The sequence below is a fragment of the Sander lucioperca genome, chromosome 15 (genome assembly GCF_008315115.2).
Source record: "Sander lucioperca isolate FBNREF2018 chromosome 15, SLUC_FBN_1.2, whole genome shotgun sequence".
In the NCBI taxonomy this organism is placed as follows: domain Eukaryota; kingdom Metazoa; phylum Chordata; class Actinopteri; order Perciformes; family Percidae; genus Sander; species Sander lucioperca.
The window spans coordinates 15,475,738-15,501,464 of NC_050187.1; the positions used below are offsets into that span (position 1 = coordinate 15,475,738).

Consider the following 25,727-nt stretch of genomic DNA (forward strand, 5'->3'; position numbering starts at 1 on the left):
TTATCTGCATTTTGCAGTTTATATTAAAATAGCCTCATTTTGATTTGTCTGCCTTTTGTGTTTTATTCACAAGAAGGCATGATATTCAGGAGATGTTTGAATGCTAATTAACAGTCTTGAGAAAAAGGGAGGAAAACAACCCTTTGCATCCCTGAGCCTTCATCCTGGCTCAAACCTCACTGCTACGAGGTGTGATGCGTTTCTTCGTTCAAGGAGAAATCTCCATCCCTCATGCTGTAGCAGACACGAGAACTGATTGCACTATATTGCCCCTATAATCTTCCATGCTGGATAGGGTCACTCAGTCATGACAAGGTGCAAAAAGTCTTTGGCTCCAACTCTAGAGGTGGGAATCCGACTCAAGTTCTTTCTCAGAGATGTGGCATGATCAACCTTTTCAAAATTTAAAGCAGTTCTCATACAATGAACAAGTCTTGTCCTGGAGTGAGACTAATTTTGATTGGCAGCAATAAACCCAATGAGCAATTGTGCAGGTAGTATCTACAAAGAAGGTCCACCTTGACCTCAGATACTAAGCTTTTATGTAAGTGCATATCCAGTGGTGAGTTCGATAATACGAGTGGAATACAGATACAGTGAGGAAGAGGCTGAAAGTAAAAAGGAGCCTATGTCAAAGCTAACAAGAGAGGAGGGTAGGAAGAGAAAGAAAACCTGACAGAGATAGAAAGAAAATATTACACAAAGCAGTGAAATGCATCAGACTCTGAATTCCTTTGTTTTCCCAAGTTAAAAGCTCAACTATCAGAGCTTATCTGCATTCTAAGTGGTGAACACAACTTCAGAGCAGCAGTGGATTTACATTCCTTTTATTTTAACAAACATATTCACACATTCATTTCATTAAATCTATTTTTAAATAAAAATAACCTTAACTTGACATACATTTATATACACACAATTTAATAAACATGACTGAGATAATTTAGTGGGATTTGTATTTTAAGATCCTTTAAAAAAGAAAAAAAAAAAAATAGTATGCCTATGAAACAAATGACACCAGTACAAACATGTTTTAATCCTGAACCATCAACCCTTAATTATTTAATTAGGGGGGCTAGTGGTTAAAGAACAATAACAATGCAAGAACAAAGAAAGTCAAGGGTTTTAAAGATAAGTGCTAAAGCCATGCATTATTAACATGACAAACTTCAGAGAAACAAATCAATACGGAAACTTCAAACTAGGTCATAGTTTTCACTGTCATTTGCCACTGAAGATGTCATTTGCGTTGTCTGTTTGGGATGCACTTTTGGCTCCCTGTGAGTGAGAGTTTTCAAGCTGGGCTGTTCATTACTGGCTGTTCAGTCCTTGATCAGACATTTGACAAGTGATTAATCAGGCAGGCAGCCTCAGAGGAGCAACTGAAAGTTAATTTCCACACTTCTGCATTCGGGGATGAATTTGAAGCTTTTGCAGGCGGGGTAGCTGCCTTAGTCACGCTTTCAGGGTGACCCCTGCCCCCCACATTTGCCAGGATTACATCCAGTCTGACAACTCCGTGCTTGTCTTCATCATGCACCAGCACACAGCGCACATCTGAGCGCTCGCGGAGAATTAAGTCATGGAATTGGGGACAGCAGGGCGCTATGGTGACAGAGCGTGGAGTCGGGTGAAAGACAGCATCCTCCTGCACTAGGCCAAGGTGGGTATCAGTAAGAAAAAGCTGGGCTAGAGCCTCAGTGTGGCTACTGGGGCTGATGCACACCCCTACACCTGTGCATAGTAGCAGCTGCACTTCTCCCAGAGTTACTATTTTTTGATCCAAGTTACAATGAAGAAGGTAAACCAGATCAGCAAGACTTTTCTGAAACTGGCAGCGAACCCTTAAACCAGCATCCAGCAGCAGGTCAGGTACACAGGCATTCCAGTCTAAAGACAACTTCATCAAGTCTCCATGGAGCAGTGGGTGCTGAGAGACCCTGTTGTCCCCAGGGCAGGTGACACCAAGTATGGCCCAGCATAGCTCTTTGGTAAGCTGCTGGCTGTGGGTGTAGACACCCAGGATGCTCTCCTCTGTAGTGCTCATCAAACGCAGACTGTGGCCTGCTAAGCCTATCTGCACCTCTTTCAGCTGCAACAAGGGGAGTTGATGGAACACAGCCAGGAGGCCAGAGTCAGTGGTCAGGGTGTAGAGGCCAGTCTCTGCCAGGATCAGTAGGGCAGGACGGGGCTCAGGTTGGCTGCATTTAGCAACATTCAGCCAATAGAGCGCGACAATCTCCTGGAAGGTGAGCACCGAGGTGGAGATGATAGACTGTAAAGTGTCCATCATGTCTGGCAATGGCAGAGTTTGCAGCTTCAAAAGGGAATCAGGAAATTCTATCAATGTTTGAGTAAAGATTTTGACATTGTTTTTGTTCTGCACAGTCCTGGAGTTCTCCAATGCCTGATCTTTGTCTCCAGGTGCATGGGCAACCTCTGGCTCGCTGATGTGTTTTACTGGCGAGAGCTCTGTGATCAGTTTGTCTCCAGGTGCATGGGAAAACTCTGGCTCACCGATGAGTTTCACTGCCAATAGCTCTGTAGTCAGTTTGTCTCCCTGTTTTACATGAATATCAGCCATGTCTTGCTCTTGTGGTAACCGCAGATCACCAATACTCTTATTCCTTGTCAACATATCTTCTGGGATTAGTGGCAAGCTATCTGGCAATTCGTCTGCCCTGCAAAAGGTTTGTGTTGGTGTCGGGACGGGGAGTCGTGTGGTGTCAGGAATAATGCAGCCTTGAATCATCTGAGCTGCCTCCTCAGGCTGAAGGTTTTGAGTTATCTCCATCTGGATGTGCTGTATGAGAGGTAGGTCTTTCACCATGGAAAAAATGTGACTATCCTTCAGCAAAGAGAAGACCAAGCTCCCTTTAACCATGGAGAAGACCTGGCTGTCCCTTACTACAGACAGAACATTACTTTCCCTGACCAGAGAGACAACATGACTGGACCAGCGGGCCCCAACAGGCTGTAGTCCCTCTTCCCTGACTTGCTGCAATACTGTGGGGGAGCTCCAAAGGAGACGCCCTGCATCCTGGACAATCCAAGAAGCTCTGCTGACCAAAGAGCCCAGCCCTGAGTGTTGCATTGTGGCTGCTGCCGTCTCAGTCACACACACTCCCGGGATCTCCTCCAAACTTCCTGATCCATCCATTTCTCCACAGCCAAACTGGCCTTTGAAGGTAGTTTCTTCAGGTGGACAGCAGGCTGCCTGACTGCTGAGAGGCCTTTTGTCGAGCTGAGAATGAGTGCTGGTCTGTGGGAGGACAGACGTGGAGCTCGTTCCTCTGCTGCTCTGCAGGTGGGACATGCTGCCTAATGAGCTCCCACCAGAGCCAGGTCTCTCCTTGCAGCAGTCAGCCACGACGCCTTTGATCTCGTTAGCATTCCCCTCTAGCTTCGTGCCGCATCCATCACCCGGGCCCAGGACACTTGTCTGCTGGAGGCTGGCATCCCCTGACCAAACCTCCTCTCCCTTATAACTTGCAACTCCAGCGCCACTCTGAGCTTTACTCCACAGCCACTCGGATATGAGCCATGGCACTGATTTATGACACAAGTGCCTCTCCTGCTCCTGGCCATCCCTGGTGCTTATCCCGCCCTGTAGTGCGTCTCCATCCAACTCAGAACTAGTGTGACGGACAGGATATTTTCCAGGTTTGGCCTAGTTTATATTGTGTAAAGTGGAAGAGAAAAGGAGAAATAATGAGGAAATCAAATTTTGAAAGATGAGAGAGTAATTCAAAATGTCTGTGCAATTGACTACAAAATAAGTACCGTCATTGCTAGGAAGGAACTAAAATAACTTTCACCCAGCCCCCTTTAAAATGTATCTTTATTTATGTATTCATTATATTTGACTACCTAAATACATGCACAGGAAAATGGAGTGAAGAATAACAAGGTACATGTATAAACAAATACTTCAAAAGTGCTCTCATTGCAATAAGCTTTCACAAAATGAGTGTAGGGCTCATTTTGTAGGGCCTGTAGGGCTTTTAAAGAAAATATGTGCATAATAAACAAACACAACAAGCCAAGGGAAAAAGTATTTCATGCCTCATAAAAATCTGTATTGGGCATCGCTGGGGAAGGGGGGGGAACAGAGCAATTGACAATTGCTCTGTTTCGCAAAGACAAAAGGGACTAGCACTTCAGTTGTAGCAACATAGTGGCTCGATAAACCAAAGGGGGGGGAAAAAAAAAAAAAGAATCACTTTTTGCACAGTTTTAGTTTTATATTTAATTTCTTAGGAACATGTCAAGTGACAAGTCATATTTAATTCCATGCAGAAACTATTCGTGGCTTATTCTATTATATTTAATCAAGTGTGACTTGCTGTAACCCTAGAACAAATAAAATGTGAATACATACTGCAGTCTCTATTGTGGCAGAGGTAAGACAGCTGCTTGGCACTTTGGACTCTGCTGTCTCTGCAGCCAGCGTATCCATCTGGCTGAAAAAGGACACAGTGAAGTGACAAGAATTAAATTATAGATTTCATCTTCTATCAAAAAACAAAAAGTGTGTCTTGATATGAGGAGGCGTGTGCACAATACAGCTGTCTTTTTATGCTTATACATGCTGCCAGGCTTTTTGTTTTCAAAAGCAAATTTAATTATTTGCTGGGGTGTGACACTGGAGACCTCAAACTGTTTGCAGGCAAAAGACAAGACCGCCCCTCCCCTTTACATCCATTAGATTTGAAAAGCAAACAGCCCAAATGGCTCGATGAGATTAGAGCCACTCTACTAACTGTGAAATTAAATAGAATCTGTGCATGTTGATTTGAGGATTTACATACAATACTCAGCACTCTAGAGGGGGGAGCAGAAACCAAATATACGGCTCAGAATGATTTCTGACAGTAAACAGAGGCTTTGGCTGAGCTTTGTGTGTTGCAGCAGGTTGACGAGGGGGGAAAGCGGGAGCGCTAAAGCATTGACATCAATAAGAGGGATCACAGTGCAGGTCCTTGTGACAATTAAAGGATTTTTGCAGATCCTGAGGATCAGTACAGAGGCTGTCCTGTACTCAGCGAGGTTTGTCTACTCACATAAAACGGGAGAAACACTGACCTGGGATTCCCAGTCAAAGAAGCTGACAACATTGAAACCATTGTTTTTCTGTCACACACTTTGCTCACATGCAGAGGTTTACAATGTTCTTGCTGTGAAATGACTGCGAACAAAACTGGTACACAACCAGATTTGTTAACATCACCATGGAGAGCACAGTTTGCCACCCCCTTACTCACCCATTGCCAGTCTCTTCCATCTCTGCCCCTGTTGTCTTCTCTTCTGCTCTCGGTTGATGGGGAGCCCCACTGTTATCCATTGAAAGTCTTTTGATGTCCTGGTTACATCTGTTCAGGTTTTCTTGGACCTGCTGCCATTCCACTCCCTTCTGGTTGAGCTTCTCGTCCATCCTAGTCATCACATCATACACGCACACTAATCCCACACAGATTTTATGAGAAGTCCTACATCCTTTCATACACACCTTTTAACACATCTCGTACCATATTTTCAAACCTTTCCAGTTCATTTTTTGGCTGTTTTAAGAAACTCCAACCCAGATATTTGAAAGAGGAAACTGGGATGTTGACTTAAAAGAACAGCTTAAAGTACAGTGACACGAAAATGAAAAAAAGAAATCACACCCTTCTGCGGTAGATGGGTTTGTAGGTACGATTGTTCTAGCTGCACTAAAGCTAGTGGCAGGAGGTGTTAAGTGGCACAGGAGCTCCGAGAGTGATGGATGTTAACCAGTATAAAAAACACAATTTCAGGAGATTCAAGGTCCTAGTAACAGCCTGTCTGTGGGCAGAGGAGGCAAATAGTAAAGTTGCCACTTGGCCTCCTGGCCAGAGATGGAAGAGAGGGTTGTCAGATGAGGGACTTTCAGAGCCAAGGTGGCCATTAAAAGCTGCATGGGTTGCACACCAGCTGGCCCGCTCCATCACTGGGAGCTCTCAGAGTCCAGACTTTCTGGGTTTGAAAGAGCTGCACTTCAACATATATGTTACACAGTCCATTTAATAAAGAATGAATCAAGTGGGCCAACTTTTACAAGTAGGTAAGAAGTGGGTCTTGTGGACGGTCATGAATTAATTATACACCAATACAAAGCATGTAAACTTGCCATAACAGACAATAGCCCTTTCCTGTCTCTCCCAGGAGTATTCATCTTATGTTTCCAAACTAAAAGCTCAATTTATTTTTTTAATTATTAAAAAAAAAAATTAATTAAATTTTTTTTTTTTGCACCTCAGGCCAAGGCTAGATGAGAAAATCTGCATTCAGCTGACATATATGCACTTTGACATTGCATGCATTCAAATCAGTGAACCAATGATCTGAATAAATACAAACATGTGAAGTGTTTCCTTGCTTTAAGGAGCAGGTCTGGCGTTTTTAATGCAGTTAGCCTCTTCATGTCCTAACTCTTAAGTGGGAAAGTCTGCGATCCAACTGATTTAGCCAATAATGAGGCAGGTTGCTTTTGTTGCAAAGGAATAACCCCTCAAGCAACAGCAGGTCAGTTCATTGATATCTCCTGTGACTCCCAGAGCTGAACAGATATCCACAGCCACCGTTTGAATTCAAATGATATGCTCTTATTTACCACCGAGGGATATTTCCAAGATAATTGGGCAAACTTGGAGATAAATTCTGTCCTTGCTACAAGGGAGTTTATGCTGCACGAACAACACGGCTGGAATGCATATCTAAGTTAAGAGAGAAGAAAAAGAGACCTTCCCTCTCTGCCCATCTTCAGGGCTTGAACAGATGATGGTTCAGCATGCCAGGTGAGGAGAGTCTATTAGACAATGTGCTGTACTGCCATATTGGCCTCTCCGTATTTCTACACTGTAAAAGAAAAAAAAAAAAAAAAAAAAAAGCTTTCTGCTGACCGTCATTCCTGCAGTTCATCTGCCATTATCACCTCCAGACTTCAATCAAGCTGTCCCGAGTTCACACACACACACACACACACACACAGGTTGACTAAAAGCTTTGAATTAATCCTCTATATACACAAACACATTCACATCCAAGCAGCGTCAGACCAGTGGATTGGGAACACTGTTACAGGTGTCGGGACTGACAGCAGTATGAATCACCTGAGAGGAAGCGCTGCTTTTTGGGGATACTGCACTGTGAGGGAAATTACATGTCAGACAGCGCCACATGCTGTAAAACATCAGGGTTATCAGATGGATCATGAGAGACCAGGCCTGTGTCTCAAATTGCTCGCTTCTTCAGTAGGTGGTGAATCACTCGAGAGTGAATTGGATTTTGGGCACTAATTCAATGAACACTGAGACACCGACAGATCAATTGCCTGTCACACTGTTCCAAGGCAGTGGCAGGGTATAAAGATCATAAACATAATGTCTCTCAGAGTTTGGTAGGTTGTAGTGTAAGAAAAGTGCTGTTAAGAGCGACAGAGCGCATCGCGTCATACTCCGAAAGCCACGCCCACCGGAGGGGAAAACAACTCTCCACTCTCCGTTGACTTATAGCGAAGGTGCCTCCTCGTCAATTTCGTCTGCTAGCAAACAGCAAAAATGCTTCAAGGCTGCTGTGTGGTGATATTAACTACCAACAGGGTAGATATCCCATGACTCAAGTTTTTATAAGCTGCTGACTCGAAAAACTCAGCTTTTATGAAGACAAAAGTGGATACAGATGTGTGGAATCAGCAGGGAGAATGGGGAGATTGTGGGATCCTGACACTAAACTAACGATATGTCCGACATTACGTTTACAGCAAGCATTTTGTTACAAGTCTCAGATCGGCAACTTATAAAAACATTATGGGTTCTTTACATTGTTGGCAAACTGTTTGCTAGCAGACGAAATTAACAAGGAGGCAACTTCATGCAATACAAGTCAATGGAGACCGAAGAGTTCTTCTCCCCTCTGGTGGGGGCGGGACTTAAATGCGCTCTGTCTCTATGAAATGGTAAATAATAGTGAGGAGTTAGCACTAACAAAAGGTCGGTTTGTTAAAGCCACTGTGCGTCCATTTATATATATCTTTTAAATTATCCTGATGGCACGTTTTTACAGAAAAGTCAACTCAATGAACTAACCTGAATCAAACGTTACTGTGCTTGCATTAGTTGCAGCTGTGTCTACAGTAGGACTCTCAATACAGAGTCCCCACTTCAACATAACTGTGTACACCTGTTTTATGACAAAATAATCTCAAATCAAAAAGGCCTACTTAACAAGCTTTTACAGAGACCAAAGGTAAGGACATTTTATGTATTATATATGTTAATTAAAAAGGCTTTCTGGTATGAGACTTTTTCCCCAGGATAAGACATTTTGCCCACCTAGCAGATTTGATACCTCCAAAAACAGAGCACATTTTACATGCTTATTGACACAATAACAGCTTCAGAGCAAAACTTATAACCGTGGCAATCGCCGCTAAACACATGCTGGGACACTTGTCTACCCCAAGACTGTACTTGGCTATATGTGGACTAAGTGAAGCAAAGTGGAATGTCGTCAATTCCAATCAGTCTGGGAATTTGGGGGAGCTGAACTTTAGTGCACTGCAGTCATTTCGGAAATGGGACACAGGGAAGTTCACAACCTATCAAACTAGAGGCCCTTGGGCTGTAGAAGACTTGCCTGCTGTGATTTCCACTGGCTCAGCATGAAGCACCTGACAATGGCTGTTTGCATGTTCCCCCCCCCCCCTTCCTCATCACAGAAATGCTGTCATGATTTACGGCTTTGAGTTGGTCTATGCGCCGATGAATGCTGCTCAATAAGCAGGCACGTTGTGGAGATTGAGGTGGACGGGGTTCGGTTATGCTTGGGTCACACAGAGTAGAGAGAGCTATTACACCAACACACGTCTGCATGAGTCTCACCCTGGGTTTTGCTGCATCACTTTGGACAGATTCTCAGTCGATTTGGACATGTCAGTCAAGGGCAAGCTGAAGGCAGACAGCAGCCGGTTCTACAGACAAACAATGAGACAGCACTGTGAAATGTAAATCTGTCGTAGTGTGAGAAATGAGTGACAACTGCCTTTCGGTACATTTTCAATTGTGCAATGGTTTAATTATCGTATATGCTGTAGGTCATCAGTGTTCATCACACTGTTTTTCACAAAACATGAGGGTAGACTGAAGAGCTTTGAAGAAATGTCAAAATCTAATATCTGGTAAATAAAACCCCTCTTAATGAGGGCAATCAGCATGAAACTATCACATATTCCTAAAATGAAAGGGTTGTGCATTCTGTGAAAGCTGCTGTAATGTACAACCAGGTCCATTCTTGTGGCTCTATATAGGTTTCACAGTTTCTTAAGAACTATTCAGTTACAACTTGCCATTACTTAAATATACTGTTTAAAAACCACAGTTACACACTGCATTTACTCTTTTCATTCCATTTGTGTTTTAAGACTGAGCGAATGTGGAACTCGTGAGACCATCTCATTTGGAATGACTATTAAAAAATGAATGGCAAAGACTTCTTCTGGGAACCACAGCGGGGCCTAGATGTCTGATTTACTTGGCTGTAATGGTGTGCCATTTTCAATAATGCAGAGAGCAGAAAGCTGTCAAAAATCAGAAGTACAGCTGTGTCTATAAAATGGTTGTGTGAAGCCATTTTACAACAAAATAGTATAAAGCACAGGAGGAAATACTTAAAGGGGACTCAAATTGAGTTGCAGGCAGTGGATACTAGGCAAGAACTTCATTTTAAAATACATTGAGGGTCAATATTATAGCAATATTTTTCAGATCCTGTAATTATCAATGCTCATTCATTGTTGTTTATAAAAAAGTATTCTGCATTTGCCTTCTGACAAATTATGAGTAGTGAAGCACCCAGGCAACAGCATTTGTATGCACAGTGTCTACCATATCAGCCTTTATGTCTACAGGCCTTTCGGTAACCTGCTTCAGTAGTGCTCTTCTCACACAGACCTTTTGAGGATGGTTGGTCTACAGTAAGCCGGTTTAGACTGACTAACCTAACTGCACTTTTCTTGTCCTTTCTCTAATTAGGTTGTTTTCAGTAAATTTGGCAAGATTTAGTTTGTAACGTCCCTTTGTCCTCATGATGTAGGTTTTTCTATGAAATTAACAAGCGGTTGTACCTTACAGACATACTGGTGTATTTAACCTAAAGTCACTTGTCACACTTCAACTGTACACAGAGCTCTATTCTGCTGCTCATATTGCTTAGCTTCTAAAGACAAATGGCTGCACAAGTAATGATTTAAGTGTCAAGATTCGTCTTTATATCAGAGATTCTTTTCTGTTGATCAATGTAAAAAAAAATCCTAATGTGATTGGATGTTAAACAATAACATGACGTCAAAAGGGGTGAAGATTTTTCAGACACTGTTCATAACACTAGATCTCTGTAGATGAAAATATGTTAATTATGTAATGATAATCTGAAGGAGTATTCTATCAGAACACAGTGACACCACAACAAAACATTTAAACTTTCCACTTAAGTTTTAACATTTAAAGCCATTGTTAACTAAATTTAAAGTGATTTAATTCTGCCCAGCACGTAAACACTTACAGGTTTTTATTCTTACACCCACTCATGCAACCCAAACTAATACTTAAACATTAAAACAAATGATTGGAGAGAAACACAGTATGCTCAGGAGACAGTGTGCATTCACACAAAGCTTCTTTAAAAACACGAAAGTGAATGAAAGCCAAGACGGACAAAAAGCAGCCAGTTTTGAAAGCTGATGCACCTGGCCTCCTTTCAGGAACAGTTGAGAGCTTCTCTAACGTTGAAAACAATTCAATTTTGTGGAGAGATTGTTCATGATGTACAGGTCTGGCACTTTTTTTGTGAGCCAATTAATCAGAACAAAAAAGTAGAGTTTAATGCTAAACAGGCAAAACAAGCAGTAGCTGAAAAGTGGCCAGTAGTTCTTATTCTGGTTAGAAAGAATCTGCATGGATCACAAACTGGTGGTGTTGTGGAGTTTCTGATGTGGAGTGAAGTGTGAATTTGAGTGCAACATGAGCAATGTTTGCTGAAGAAGCAGATATTACAGCTGGTAGTTATGGGAACAAAGTGCATGATGCTGACTTGCTTTCACAAAATTACCAGCAGAAAATGCAGTTGTGGCAGGAACTTTTCTAAAAGAGGCTCCATCAGCTTTACAAAAATAGCAGGATAGTATAAGAACACAACAGGGCTTGTCTCTTGTGGTTTTGGGTATCGTCTGTACCTGGTGCTGCTCTCTGAGTTGGGCAGCCTTATTCGGGTGGTAAAACCGGAATATGGTTCCTCCTCCTAGCTGTGTGATGGCACCTAGAGGGAACCAAAGAGGTATAGCATGAAAAAAGTGGCAAATCACCAACTCACTTACCAGCTTTGACTTTACCATTTGCTGCACCAAGCACTGAATTATGCAACAGAGTGTAAGAAAGACTGACAGAGGTAAGATGTGATGTGTTCCAAGACAGATACAAGTGACAGTAATGGTGCTGAAAGTCCGCCAGGTACACTTTGGAAGGTGAGGCACAGTATCTGCAATGCATAAAAAAGGTGAGGAGCAAAAGCCATGGGAATCAGCTTATCATTATGGGATTGCAGTGAACTGTCTCTGCACTGAACTTGGGGAAAAGTTGATAAATGGCACAAAAAAATTCTCCAACATTTTCCTCTGCTGAGGTTAAGTGAATGAATTGCCATGAAGAACACAATCCCCGAAGTGATTGGCAGTGACCTAGACCAGAGGAATGATTTACCAGAGAAAATGGTCCAAGGAAACTTGAGAAGTCTTGTAGAATTGAAGTGATATTAGGGTTTATACTGTATATCAGGCTCACACGGCCACATCCACAGACTTTCGAGGTCTCCTCTTCATTCCCCTCCTCCTCTCTCAGCACAGCAAATACTAATCTTGCTACTACTAATGACTTCTGACGAGTGACAAAGCACCTGAGAGGGCAGCCTGTGATGGATTCCAGCTGCTGTTGGGACGGAAAATTACTATCATTTGTTGAAGAAAATAGCTTCAGATGCAGCTGTTTCTGAAGGGGATATTGGATAAATTGAAATGGTTATAAAAGACTAGTATAGCTAGGGCCCTGCACTGCCTGGTTCTGTGTGCAGTTATTATCTCTGGAAAGCAAAGCAGAGTGAGTGAGGAGGCAGTAAGCGTTGAAAGCTCCCAGCCCCGGCAAACAGGGTCTGCTCAGGGGGGCAGGAGTTTCAGCTCCGCTTGGCTCTGTCCTTTGAAAGGTTAATGCTCTGACCCACTTCAAACCTGTCGGGCCTATCAACTCCATCTGCCAATTAAATGGAGGGCCTGGGGCTTTGTCTGGAGCTTTGTCTGGGGTCCCTTGCCCTTCAAAATGTTTAGTAAGAGAAATGGCATCTGCCCTGTGGAGAGCTGCGCTCACAATCCACTCATGGCCTGAGTGCGCTGCCGCGGGGGTGCCAGGGACATAAAGTGGATTTCATTTGCAGATGTAAGGCAGTGATCTCATATAACTGCATTCAAAATGGGTGAGTGTGTTATTGTCTCATTGGGAATCTTGGGAGAGAAATCATTACAGACCTGCCTTGCTTCCCTCACCCCCATCCCACCCAATGTTCATTAAATAATATCAGGAGCATATTAAGCTTTGCAGAAATGCTTACCCTGAGTCAGCTGGCAGGGATCAGTTACCACAGAGCCATTGATTAAACACAGTGCACCATCCTGAGGGATCAGAGTCACGGTCCCAGCACGGCTCTCAAGCACACAATGTTCACTGAGGAGCCCAGGCCCCCGAAGCACTACAATACAATTAAATATGAAAGGATAAAAACAAATGTGGCTTATTTCGTATCTAATGCTTGACACAGCAGCTGGGAATATCGTGCAGTGACCTTGACTCACCAATATCCTGACTGCATGATGCTTCGTCACTCCCAATCAGGGTTCTGCCCTCCTACAGTGAAGAGTAAAAGGTCAGGATGCAATATGCAAGCTGTTTGGCAATTAAAAGCACTGGACCTTGGCTGGTGATGATTTGAGACAAATAAAGAGTAATGTGTGAATTATACAAAGTTCAAATTATCTATTCACTTTCAAATAATACAGGATGATTCCAGTGCTGAGCAGGTCTTCATCAATGGCAATCAGATGAGGTAACTGGCAGTCCAGGATCACTCCACTCCCCTCCTTCCTCAACACCACAGTCTTCTCCTGTAGAGAATATACCATGAGGGAGGAAATATCATTCAATAGCCTGTAGCTGGAATGGCACACAATATAAAATTAAAATGCTGACAGACATTTAATGGCAACCAGCAGAAAACTGAATTCTTTATGACTGCTCTTCCTTGCCTGAAGGCCACGCAGAATAGCGGCGTTCCAACCATGTGTCGCCATGAAGCGGTAGAGTGGCTAACGGCAAGAGAGACACCATAAATCATTCAGATTATCGTGGCGAGAGTCTAACTGTACACTGTGTTCAGCGAGCGAAACAGACGCAGTGCCGCCGCCCACACACACACGCACACAAGATGGGTTGTAGACCATGCACCATTGCCTTTATTGATACATAGCCATCAACACTGCATGCTCCTATAAAAATACTCCCGAGCTTGTAAAGTATGTCAACTTTAGAAAACGGCAACAAACTTCAGCTAGTTCTGTGTCATTTACAAGGTGTCCAATAGCAGTATTGTATGGAAGGTCAGACTAAAGTGAATTCATGTGCCTTATAGGCTCACAGGAAGTGAAAAGCAAGCCATGGCTTACACATAAAGCATTTATATTCAATATAGTATTATTGGTTGAGGAATGTGAATAATTGTAGAAAAATTGGTTTGATTATTTAATGGGGGACATTTTCATCCCCCCAATAAAACACGGCATGTGTTTGCATGAATGCCAAATCTCAGAAGCAAATGATGGAAATAAAACACTTCAATGTCCATATTTCCCACATAGGCTATTGATGAATACTGTATTATAGTGACACAAAGCAACATTGCAGTTGCATCACAACTCAAAAGTCAGATTGAAATTAATGGCTGCATGAAAAAAGAAATCCATTCTGCTTGTCCAGAAACCCCTGATAAATATGGCTTGAATGGTGTTACAAAAATGTGATTTAAAAAAAAAAAAAAAAAAAAAAAAAAAGCAGAGAAATTGATTTAAAAGCCATTTCTAAAGCACAGGACAACCCTTAAACCTCTGATCTGCTTCATAAACCGCTTCACTGCCTCCAACAATTGTTGCTGAGGAAATGTAAAAGCGCAAGTCACACCACCTTACAGCACAAGTCTGTCAAGGGGGCGATATCCATTTAGTTTTGTATAAAAATGTTATTTAGTTTTTCATTTTTAAGGTGTGAGTTAAGCTTTAGAAAAGACTAGACAGGCTGCAGACAGAATGAGATAGTGAGCAGTTAATTTACCAATTATTCAACAAGAAATTAAATACTTAGCCTTGGATGACCTGCTGGTTTCAAAATACACTGAATTAAGCCATGAAGAGAAACTTAACTCTCTGGGCAAAGTGTTTAAGGCTGCTAACCTTTTCCTCCCAGGGCATAGGCTGTGGTTCAATAACCCAGATTCTACCCAAGCATGAGTGGCCCTATCAGAAGTATTCTTCTGTTAAGCTGGTGGACTAATGCCTCACATTGCAATGGATTATCATAAGTACCTCCCCAAGAGGCAGAGCAGAAAATCTCACATATGGAGGATTCAGAGGCAACACTCTGCATAAACTAGTTCCCCCTCTTTCAACCTCCTCCATACTCTTTTTTCCCCCCATATAGATTGGACCGCGAAGTGAGAGACATGTCCACCACCAGCACCACTTCACTCATTGGCAGTTGTGAGATGGGAGAAATCCTTTTTTCCTAATGAAGGAGAGGAATCGACCTCAGCCCCTGTACTCAATTAAAAGGGATTCTTCACAGACTTCATTAGGAGGTGAAGAGCAGCCTGGCAGATTAATGCACTGTGTCACTTTCCTCAGACAACAGGAACAGATGAGATCCTCTTATTTTCTCTTGGCATTCACACACAACACAAAAAGTTGCTCCTCACCACAGTCAGCCTGTGTGCTATGAGGACAAAAAATTCTACTTTCAGATTGAGGAAGCTGGTGAACATACTGTAATTAACTGTGGCCTAGACCAACAGCCAGGCTTGGGCAGCATTTAGGGCTTCCATTAAAAGCCATCATCTGTGGTTAGGCAGAATTTAATGGATTTCTCTTAGCACTTTACAGTTCAGGTTCTCGACTCAGTTAATGTGCATTTCAAAACACTGCCACACTAGGCCAAGCAATGCTTTTCTGACTTCTGATAAGCAGGTAACTTACTGAATCCAGCCATAGAGGAAAAACGTCTACATTTGATTTGCTCTGTTACATTAAAAGGTTAATTTCCTTGAAAGAGAGCATATTTATACCTCAGATTACTGCTCTTTAGAAAAGTTCAAATGAATAACACGTGAAGCGAAAGGCAATTACATGGCCAGTTTTCAAAATGGCAAGAAGCCTTTTTGCTTGTATTCCACTATGGTAACTAACAGCAAGTAATTGGCGTCTTATTAACAGTCGTTTGTTTCTTAAACGCCCCTTTGTTATTTGTGAATCTCAACCACTGAGAAGAGTTGTTCTGGTTGTAATTTGAATGTTTTGTGTAATTAACTTGATATGCACTCCAGCCATCAGCATGTTGCCATGCATGCTGCATGTGCTTAAAAACTAGAGGGATTCAACCTGATAAAAGCGCTCTGGGTTCCCAGTCAGTCAACAAATTATCATGCTGTATCCTATTGCGACTCATGTCAGGTAATGGTTCAAATTTCAGCATACATTGTGCAAAATTTGTGAAAATCAACTGTACTGTTATACTGTTACAGCCCCAATAGGATAGTTTAGTCCTTGTAGGCATGAATAGTACCTATAACACATGTGCTTGCCATGTGTGTTTCAAACATGGATAATAATCCGGCCATGTAATCAAGAAAAAGTCAATCTAGTTTGGAGCCAAACTTTACTGGCATGTGAAGAATCAAAGGTAGGCTGCTGATATGAATAAGGAATGAATTGCAATAATGACTAACTATGATGTATAACTGCTGACAGCATGAGGTAAATTGACATTAAACAGAGCCAGGCTCTGAGCAGTCAAGGCTTAAGTTGTTTCTTTGTGCTGATTGCAGCATGTTTGGGAAATACAAAGACCACTAGGATCAAAGAAACACTGCCGTTCATTTTATCTCACTGAAATGGAGTTTCCTCCCACCACTGCGTTACATGGGACCCGAAAGGCTGGCTAGGGAAGAGCACTCGACTTGTGAAGTAGAGCTACTACAAATCTGTGTGCACGTGCATGCAAGTGCGCGTGCATGCGTGTGTGTGTGTGTATATACACCCCTCAAGTAGAACAACATTTCACTTTACCCTCTTCCTTCCTTTTTTTGTTCTCTCAATCTGTTGCCGTCTCTGTGAGGCTGCTGTGGAATCCATCTCATATTAATTACTTTCTCTTTCCCACATGCCCTGTAACCAATCTAGGAAGCTGACGATGAATAACTTTGCATTCTAAATCTGCTTTGAATACAGAATTCAAAATTCTGTTTACACCGCTCTTGGTCAACTTGTCTCCTTACGGTCCCGGCAAAAAAAAAAAAAAAAAAAAAAATTCATCTAGCTCTCAGCAACCGCATAAACTGAATTAAACAAGAACTTGAAGAGTTGGAGACTTGCTCTTTATTTAAAAACGATGTGCTAGAGAAAGAGCATACAACACCATACACTTAAACATGGAGGTTGCATTATATCAGCCGTTCTATTTAAAAACAAGGCCATTTGTTAAGAGGAAGAAAAATCTACTTTTAAATAAATTCCACAAACGTGATTAAGCCTTTGTTTGTAAAGTATGTGTGCTGAATTTTTAAATGGCCAACTTCAAACTGGCTGGATGTGCTTCTCTGTACTGAACTGAGCAAAGACAGCAGCTCTAACATCTGCAGAATGCAAATGCACAGGAAAACAAATGTCAAATCCATAAAGTCATTCATCAAACACTTAAGAGTTTCGGCAACAACAGGGTGCCTGCCGGTCAACGGTAAAATGGCCTTTTCATCTAAGTGTCACATTGCATCATACATCTCAACAGGTGCTTCTACATGACCGCTCTAAATAAGGCATATTTTTCAGCTCTGCCGGTAGAGATGGGCGATGTTGCATCTGAGCATGAAGCCATCACTGCTTGACCATGCAAACAGATTTACAACACTGTATTGTAATTAATATGCTTGATGGTCAGAAACAAAAGTGCCATATGTCAATAATCAAGACCTCTTAATTAGGAGCGGTGACAGTTGCTAATGAGTTCCAATACACTGTCATAAATAAAGAGCTGTGAAGCCCCTAAATGTCACCTGCTAACCACCATACAGAGTTAGAATGTTAATTATCCAACACACATATGGCCCACATTCATGTGGAAAGTGTTCAAAATCCTTACACAATGTCTTCTTTAATGTGTAGCTTTACTCTGGTATTTTGGTGCAGGGTCACTAGTGGCTGCTACAAGTCGGATATACACACACATCTTCGGAGTACGATGAGTCCCAAACAGATGACATTTGGTGTTATTTGGGAGGTTGGGCACAAAGGAAAAGTGTTCAGCGTAAACTCTGGGTTGGCACACAGTGGCATTGTTTTGTTGCAGCTTGGGGGCTTATAAAAAGGATGCTGCCACCCTGTCCCAGCCTCAGAGAAACCATATTGGGTTGAAGGAGAAGACATGTCTGTATCTCATTTTCAGACTCCCTAAAACACTGTCACACACACACACACACACACACACACACACACACACACACACACACACTAACTTCACACTCATTACAAGAACTCTGCTTTTGGATGCAATTCAAACCTAAATAGATGGAAAATGAAGGTTGATTCTACTCTAATCAGCCTTTCCACTCCATGAAGTAGCCGTTTACTAGACTTGCAGTGCCACCAGCTGGGAGGATGTCTTTACTGCAAGCAGCAAGGTCGGTCAAATCTGCTGCTGGGAGTTTGCTGCTTTGAGGATTGTTAGTGTTAAAATTGATAGAGGAAGCCTTCAGACTTTTATGGCCTTCTATTTTACTTGCATATATCCTTCTGTACCAAGCTTGGCGTAATGGCAAATGGCATAATTTTTTCATTATTCTTCACAAAATAATACATTTGGATTTTGGACTTAAAAAATGAAATGCAAATTTGTTATGACATATTGCTAAATTGAAAATGAGGGTGCATAAAAAACAAGCCAGGCAATAAAAACACAGGCAACAAGGGCACCTTACAAACTAGTAGCGTCTGTCTAGAAACAACAAAGCAAAGAATGTGACTGGGAACAAGGGTATCTCACATTTTATTCTGACCTCGTCTATCCAACTCTGTACTAAAGGAAAAAAAAAATTCTAGATGCCAAACAGGTTATGGCTGTAGGTCTTTATAGTACCATCTGATTAAATTAAAGAATTACACCAAACAGGATCACAGGAATAAATCAGTTCTCTCCAGTTACTGTCTTGTTATCTTCTAGCTCATGTCGAGGAATCAAAACTTTTTACCTGGCCATTGTGAGTCAAACTAACCAATGTTAAATTGGCCCCAGGATATTTGTGCAAACGCTCACTTGGCTTGTAAGAATAGTTTGTTTAAACTATGTGGCGAATCAAACTCCTATTGCTTCATGGCTAAAAGTATTGTGGAGGTGGCTGGATGACCTGATGGGCTTAGTCCTACATGTAAAAGGGACAGCGAAAAAGCAAGAAAGGCAATTATATGAGTAATTTAAAATAAATTGTAGATGGTAGTTGATCACACACACACATTTTTATGGAAGGTAATGTCTGATTTTACTACATTTGAAAGACCTGAATTAATCATCGATATACCTGCGAAATACTCTGAGTCTCGCCCCATTTGCTGGTTCACCCCTTTGGTCAGTGCTGGGACCTGGGGGGGATTAGCAGGCGTTTTCTTTACAGAGGAGTACATTAAACCTGCCCCACATTTTCCAATTGGCAGAGGATGACTCACCCTTGTCTCATTCTGATGCAGCTCCTCTTCTACCTTCACAGAGGATGATGGCTCCCCACGGGAAACCTGGAGTAGTAGTAAAAAGACCTACAATGTAACCTTTGAATAAAAGACTGTCAACAAACATACTGTAGTATCCTTGATGGCCTTTTATGTGAGCTTGAACACATGCAGGACCTGATTGGCTTCTTGTAGTTGCCTTCTGAGCATGGTAATCTCTGCCTGCAGCTCTCTGATCATGTCCACGCTGTCGTCTTCGTTCACCGTGGGAGAGTTCACTACGGTTTTAGCTCGGCTGGCAAAGCGCAACGTGCTCAGAGTCTCCACATAGTTCACATCAGCAGGAGAGACGGCTGCCATGAGGAGGAAACCATGAGTAAAGCACACCGGTTGATGAGCAGTGGTGAGATAACCCAAAAAAAGTATTTTTGTGGTTAAAGCGGCAAAGATATTGGCAATGGCCAACTACACTCACCTAAAGGATTATTATGAACACCATACCAATACCGTGTTTGACCGCCTTTCGCTTTTAGAACTGCTTTAATTCTTTGTGGCATTGATTCAACAAGGTGCTGGAAGCATTCTTTAGAAATGTTGACCCATATTGATAGGATAGCATCCCCCCCCACCATTACACCACCAGCCTGCCCAGTGATAACAAGGCATGACGGATCCATGTTCTCATTCTGTTTACGCTAAAGTTTTGACTCTACCATCTGAATGTCGCAACAGAAATAAATCGAGACTTTTGGTGAGCTGGTGCAAATTGTAGCCTCATTTTCCTATTTTTAGTGGAGATGAGTGGTACCCGGTGGGGTCTTCTGCTGGTGTAGCCTATCCGCCTCAAGGTTGTGCGTGTTGTGGCTTCACAAATGTTTAACTGCATACCTCTGTTGTAACGAGTGGTTACTTGAGTCAAAGTTGATCTTCTATCAGCTTGAATCACTCGGCCCATTCTCCTCTGACCTCTAGCATCAACAAGGCATTTTCGCCCCCCAGGACTGCCGCATACTGGATGGTTTTCCTTTTTCAGACCATTCTTTGTAAACCCTAGAAATGGTTGTGCGTGAAAATCCCAGTAACTGAGCAGATTGTGAAATATTCAGACCAGCCCGTCTGGCACCAACAACCACACCACGTTCAAAGTTGCTTAGATCACCTCTCTTTCCCATTCCGACATTCAGTTTGAAGTTCAGGAGATTGTCTTGACCAGGACCACACCTCTAAATGCATTGAAGCAGCTGCCATGTGATTGGTTGATTAGATTAACGAGAAGTTTAACAGGTGTTCCTAATAATCCTTTAGGTGAGTGTATTTGATAATCGATTTGGGTTATTTATGAAACTAAATGTACAAAAAAAACAATTCCAACTTAAAATTTGAATATTTTCTAGTTTCTTTACTCATCTATGGAGGGTAAACTGAATATCTTTAAGTTGTGGACAACACAAGACATTTGAAGATGTCATATTGGGCTTTGGAAAATACTGATGGACATTTTTCACCATTTTCTGATATTTTATAGACCAAACAACTATTCAGTTAATCGAGAAAATAATCAACAGATTAAATCGACAATGAAAATAGCCGTTAGTTGCAGCCCTATATGTGGTTAACTATCATTTTCAAGAAAAGGTAAGAATAAAAAAGGGGTGACGCACACTTTCTGGAAACAGCCTGAAATGTCTTAGTGTCAGCAGAGTTTTGATTTACTGTACGTACTTGCTATCATAGTAGTCACAGAGTTTCCACCAAGGCTGTCTTTCAGTAGCCATGTCAGCACAGAGTCTCTGTAAGGAATGTAGATCTGCTTCTTTTTTGTTGACTGTCCTCCCACACTAAGATCAGCTACGAGGTCACACAGAGAGAAAACAGACTCAGAGAAACTGGAGTGTAGTAACAAAATGTTTTAGCCAAAAGCTCTATAGCTCTATTTGGGGTGCAATATTGATCCTCAAATGTGTTGAGTAGTTTCTACTCACAAGTTTAATTCCAGCCATAATATTTAATCATGTAACATTTTTTTGGAATTAAACTAAACATCAAATTAATATAATAAACACTTAAGGTAACCCCTATATTGCATTTCGTTTTTTAAAAGTGCGGATTGATTCCACAGTGAATAAAATGACTGCTCTTACATAGAATTCAACCATTATTCTATCTATTATTGAGCTGACGGCACAATACTAGATAAAGATGTGGTGTCATGTTTTGTCAGTCATGCTTTAACTGCCATTTACCCAGAGCTGAGATCACACTGCCCAGGGTGCCCAGGGATTTGTTGATGTTGGCACCTTCCTTCAGCCTGGAGCCTGTGGCGTTCGTGGCATCAGCTCTCTCGCTGCCTGCCAGGTCCACCAGGTGGATCTTACTCAGCTTCTCACGTGGCAACTCTGCATCAAACCAATCAAACCATGCCTGTGGCAGAAAAAAAAAAAACATGACTGAGCAATCTCTGTCTAGTTCAAAAGAGGCACGATCACAGAGGAATACTTTTAGGCGGCATCACGACAAAAGTGTTACTTCAGATGGAAAAAAAAATGAAAAAGCCTTTGAAAATGAAAAAAAAAAAAAAAAAAAAAAAACATGTTGACAATTATTACACTAAACAGATAAACAAGGCTAATTAGAGCTCTTGAGGGATGGCCTTTACTTAGACCCAAAGAGTTTGCAGTAAAACTTTTAAATGATGTTTTACCCAACATGAGACAACAGCAAGGATACGCACTGGAGCTCACCTGTGTGAAGCTGATGGTGAAGATGGCGTGGGAGCGGCTGCTAAGGTCATTCATGGATGTGCTGGCTGTGGTGCGGTTGGCATTGCCGAGAATGATCAGGTCCTCCATTTCACTGTGGTTGTGTACCAAGTGCTTGGAAAGATCTACACACAAGTTGTATTAGATTTTCTGCATTTTACACAAGCTGAGATGGGTGCTGGATGGAGAATTAAAAACCCCAGCTTACTCTCTACATAGGGTCCATCCCTGGGGTGCTCTCTCACTCTCAAGCCTCCATCTGTGGGTGTAGTTCTCTTCTTGAGAAGGTCCTGCACACGTTCATTATAGATCTCTAAATAGCTGGTGCCAAGAGAGAAACACAAATGCTAAGTTTGATCCAAGATTGCACACCAGGCCACAAAGGCACAGATTAATGAAGGGTTTCAGTCTTGATATGTGAATGGCACAGCACCAAATGAGAACAAAACAAGTTGCTATTCACCGTCTAGTATCAAAAGAGATGTGCAGTAAGTTTAAAGCCAAACTGCATGCGTTGCTCTTTGGTGTTTGCTATCTAGACTATCTGTCCAATCTGAGTTCTCTCTCTCGCACGACTATTTTGCAGCGGCTCCGTGCGGAGCTTAGCACCCACGACGATTGTGATTGGTTTAAAGAAATGCCATTAAACCAGAGCACGTTTTCCTCCCATTCCCGAATGCTAGCGCTTTGGAGGAGGGTCTGGCAAAGTGAGACCACATGCTATCCCAATATTCCCATCCCTTTAACTTTTAAATGGCTCAAAAATCATAAAATCATGCACCTTCCCAAATGTGTTGAGAATTTGGAGCCCCATTAGGTTGTGACCGATGAACTAATAAATTAAGCCACACGCTGCTATGGTCAGTAAATCTATGATGCGTGTATCAGGAATATCAAAGCATTTTTAATAATTATATCCTGTCTACTTGAACCAAACATTTGAATCACATTGTGATTTCATTTTGTCTGCAAGAAAAGGTGATAGTAATACTTTATTTCATGGATGATCACACTTTTTGAAATCGTGTTTGGAAAGCAATGCGTAACTCACACCTCTGCTGGATATTTACCAGAAAATACAGTACAAATGCGTTATCAAAAGCATCCTGCTGTCATTTTCAAGCTATTCAACACAGATCAAAGATCAGATAACTCCCAACTCTAGAGGTGAATTAAACCCACAAAATGTTCAAGCAGCACACATGATACCAAATGGCTAAACAATGGTTTCACAGTAGCTTGATGGGCTTAAAATCTTCAATTTTATCTCCCAACATAATCATTTAGGAGTAGAGCTGGGACATGTAATCCTGAAACAGATATTGTGATGAGACTAGATATCTTCTGATTATAGTAATTAAGCATTGATGTTGTCTTTTTCCTGACTTTAAAAAGGACTGCATTACAGTTAGGTCATACAATTTTCTGAAGCTATAGGACCTTCTTTAGCTAAGTAAAATGAACAATGAACACCTTTACCTACTTGACCATCATATCTAAATTAATATTAAGACCATACCACTGAACAACCAATTAGCCTGAAAATGCATTCTTTGTCATGCTTTGTCACATAACTCTGACAGAATTGTTTCCCTGTGTCACTTCTTTCTCACCATAGAAATAAATAAACATTTCTATGGTGGTCATGGTGCCTTTGGTTACACTCATTAAATGTAATGCAGTTCTGTGTAATTTTGACATAATGAAAAGCCTTGTTTTGGCATCTTTTTGAAACATTGTTTTCTGGCTGTTCACAATTGCATCAATGTTTGAAAGTTTAAATGATTGCTCTGCAGAAGAAGATAAGAAGAAGCATAACTATATGTATGATGGTCCCTTACCTGACCTCTGTATGGAATGACACGACATCACTCTCTCTACGAGAGATCTCGCAGAACAAGCCTTCACAGATCCGTGGGATTAAACCTTTATCTTCCTGGCGCATTAAAAAGGGAAAAAAATGTCACATTTAGAGCGCTTAATACAAAATGATAGTGTTACACATAGGGTGTGAGGGTTTTAAATGACAATTTAATTTTACTCCTCTTATGTTCTCTTAATGTGGGTGTCTATACTATGTCGTGACCACAACTCAGCACATGCAAAGGCAGCTAAACAATATAAGTAACAGCTCATCTGACATGGAGTTGCTGAAGCATAAAAGCAATTCCAATCTGAGATGCATGCCCTCTTGTTTTAATTATAAAGTAACAAATAGTAAGCATTAAGAGCCATATATAATTATCTGGGATGTTGACAGCAGCTTTGCTGATGACCTTGCACAAGTCTCCTGGTAGACAAGCAGAAAGTTAACTAATGTAAAATTTCCATTGCTGTGCAAAGTGAGGAGAGAAAAGCTGTGGGTTGCTGCCCTCATCACATTTTCTGATTAGTGGGGAGACACATGGAGATAAATGAAGAGACTCTGATGAGGCTGCCATCAGTCGGTTTCTAATGTGGGGAGGAGTCAGTGCTCTGTGCACACTGCACTAGGTTAGCACTGCTGGGGTGCTCTGCAATGTTGGCTCTACAGTGTTGTGAATACTGTGACATCCTGGGAGTGTCCCTGAAGATTAAAGCTCTACTTCACAGGGAAAGTTTGGGATGCAAGTTGGAAACGCCCTACAGATGTTTGTAGGATAGCTTACTGCCAAGATAAATTAAAAATGGCACTTTAACCTTAGTAAGACTAAGAAAGCTGAGAAGGCCTTACTGTGTGACCCATCATGGTGTAAGATTTTCCTGAGCCTGTTTGGCCATAAGCAAACACACAGGCATTGAAACCCTCAAATGCAGATTTCAGGACATCACACCCCAAGTCATGATAAATCTGAAGAAGCAAAGAAAGGGTTAGTTAAAATATCAGGTAATTGTTCTACACTACAATACAAAAAAATGCAAAATGTTGAAACAGATCAGATAGTAAACAGATGAATACAGATACCCTCTCCTGGGATATAAATGTGGGTCTTCCTCTGTCAGTTGAATCGTACGAGAAGTCATAAGAAAAGGTCTTTCTTCTGTCCTTCAGCTCATCCCCTCGAATATGTGAAGGCTACAATTTAAAATTAACAGCCCACTCTTAATAAAAACTTAATTAACTGCAGCATAGTATATTTGTTATTTAGTGATAAAATACCTTTCCAATAGATGTAGACTTCCCCTTCATGTGAATTATCGGCTTCGATGATAACTGCTTTTCTCTGTTGAAAAGTGCACGTGAGTGGCATAAGTGTTCATTCCGAGAGAAAATAAAAGCAGTCATTTTACCTACCTTTTGTTCAACGGACGGACTCGGACTGCTACTCGCAATGAAGCCATTTTTAATCGAAATCAGACAGAACACTTTCAAAAGACCAATACTCTCAGCCTATTTCTCCTTCTTTGAAAGAGAAGTCTGCCGTTAAGGTATCCGCGTGAACATGCTGCGTATTTCACACCCAATTATCACACCTGTGGCCTGTGCGCTCTTTCTCGATGCACTACACAAACTAGCCACTGGGATGTGTTGCAACTTTTTCGTTTTTCTTTTAGTCATTCGCTTTTGTTATGCAGCTCTGGGTTTATATGATTTAATAACATAACTGGATATATATCATATCCACTTACATATAATCATACAAATGGAAAGAGACTCAACCAAACTTAACACATTTAATTAAACTGGTATTGTTTCGTAACCCTGTATCACACGTTATGCGCATATTATACTGTGAACTTTTGCACATCCAGATTTATATTTTGCAAAACCGTACCACCTTAAAACAGTTAGGCTATTGTACATATTTGTCATAGTGTCTTTTACATATTTATTTATTTATGTTTTTAACTGTTGCAGTACTTTGCTCTATTGTTTATTCAATTTGCATATGTTT

The 25,727-nt window shown here is 41.5% G+C and overlaps 1 protein-coding gene across 2 annotated transcripts; it reads right to left on the reverse strand.

The window, feature by feature from the left end:
• Window positions 1-811: 811 nt before the first annotated feature.
• Window positions 812-25,361, reverse strand: kif16bb (kinesin family member 16Bb). Of its 2 annotated transcripts, none has more exons than XM_031301912.2 (19): window positions 25,127-25,361; window positions 24,992-25,055; window positions 24,797-24,907; window positions 24,566-24,682; window positions 23,694-23,788; window positions 22,061-22,173; window positions 21,835-21,977; window positions 21,337-21,514; window positions 20,816-20,941; window positions 19,271-19,446; window positions 19,094-19,159; window positions 13,103-13,222; window positions 12,914-12,965; window positions 12,673-12,810; window positions 11,252-11,334; window positions 8,904-8,992; window positions 5,265-5,435; window positions 4,382-4,463; window positions 812-3,670 (listed from the first exon to the last, which is right to left on the reverse strand). In XM_031301912.2, the coding sequence occupies exons 1-19, from the start codon at window positions 25,171-25,173 to the stop codon at window positions 1,334-1,336; spliced, it is 4,308 nt and encodes a 1,435-aa protein (XP_031157772.2). In that variant the 5' UTR covers window positions 25,174-25,361; the 3' UTR covers window positions 812-1,333. The 2 variants fall into 2 exon arrangements, with proteins under 2 accessions (XP_031157772.2, XP_035848117.1); XM_035992224.1 differs by having other exon boundaries at window positions 21,337-21,511; window positions 21,832-21,977; window positions 25,127-25,360.
• Between the last annotated feature and the right edge of the window lie 366 nt (window positions 25,362-25,727).

Bases quoted from the DNA above. Each gene is read 5' to 3' on its own strand.
- kif16bb (XM_031301912.2), bottom strand. From the start codon at position 25,173: ATGGCTTCATTGCGAGTAGCAGTCCGAGTCCGTCCGTTGAACAAAAG. The intron at 23,789-24,565 runs GTAAGGCCTTCT...TTAATGCGCCAG, and splicing joins ACACCATGATGGGTCACACA to GAAGATAAAGGTTTAATCCC. The intron at 3,671-4,381 runs GTATGTATTCAC...AATATAAACTAG, and splicing joins CTGCCACAATAGAGACTGCA to GCCAAACCTGGAAAATATCC.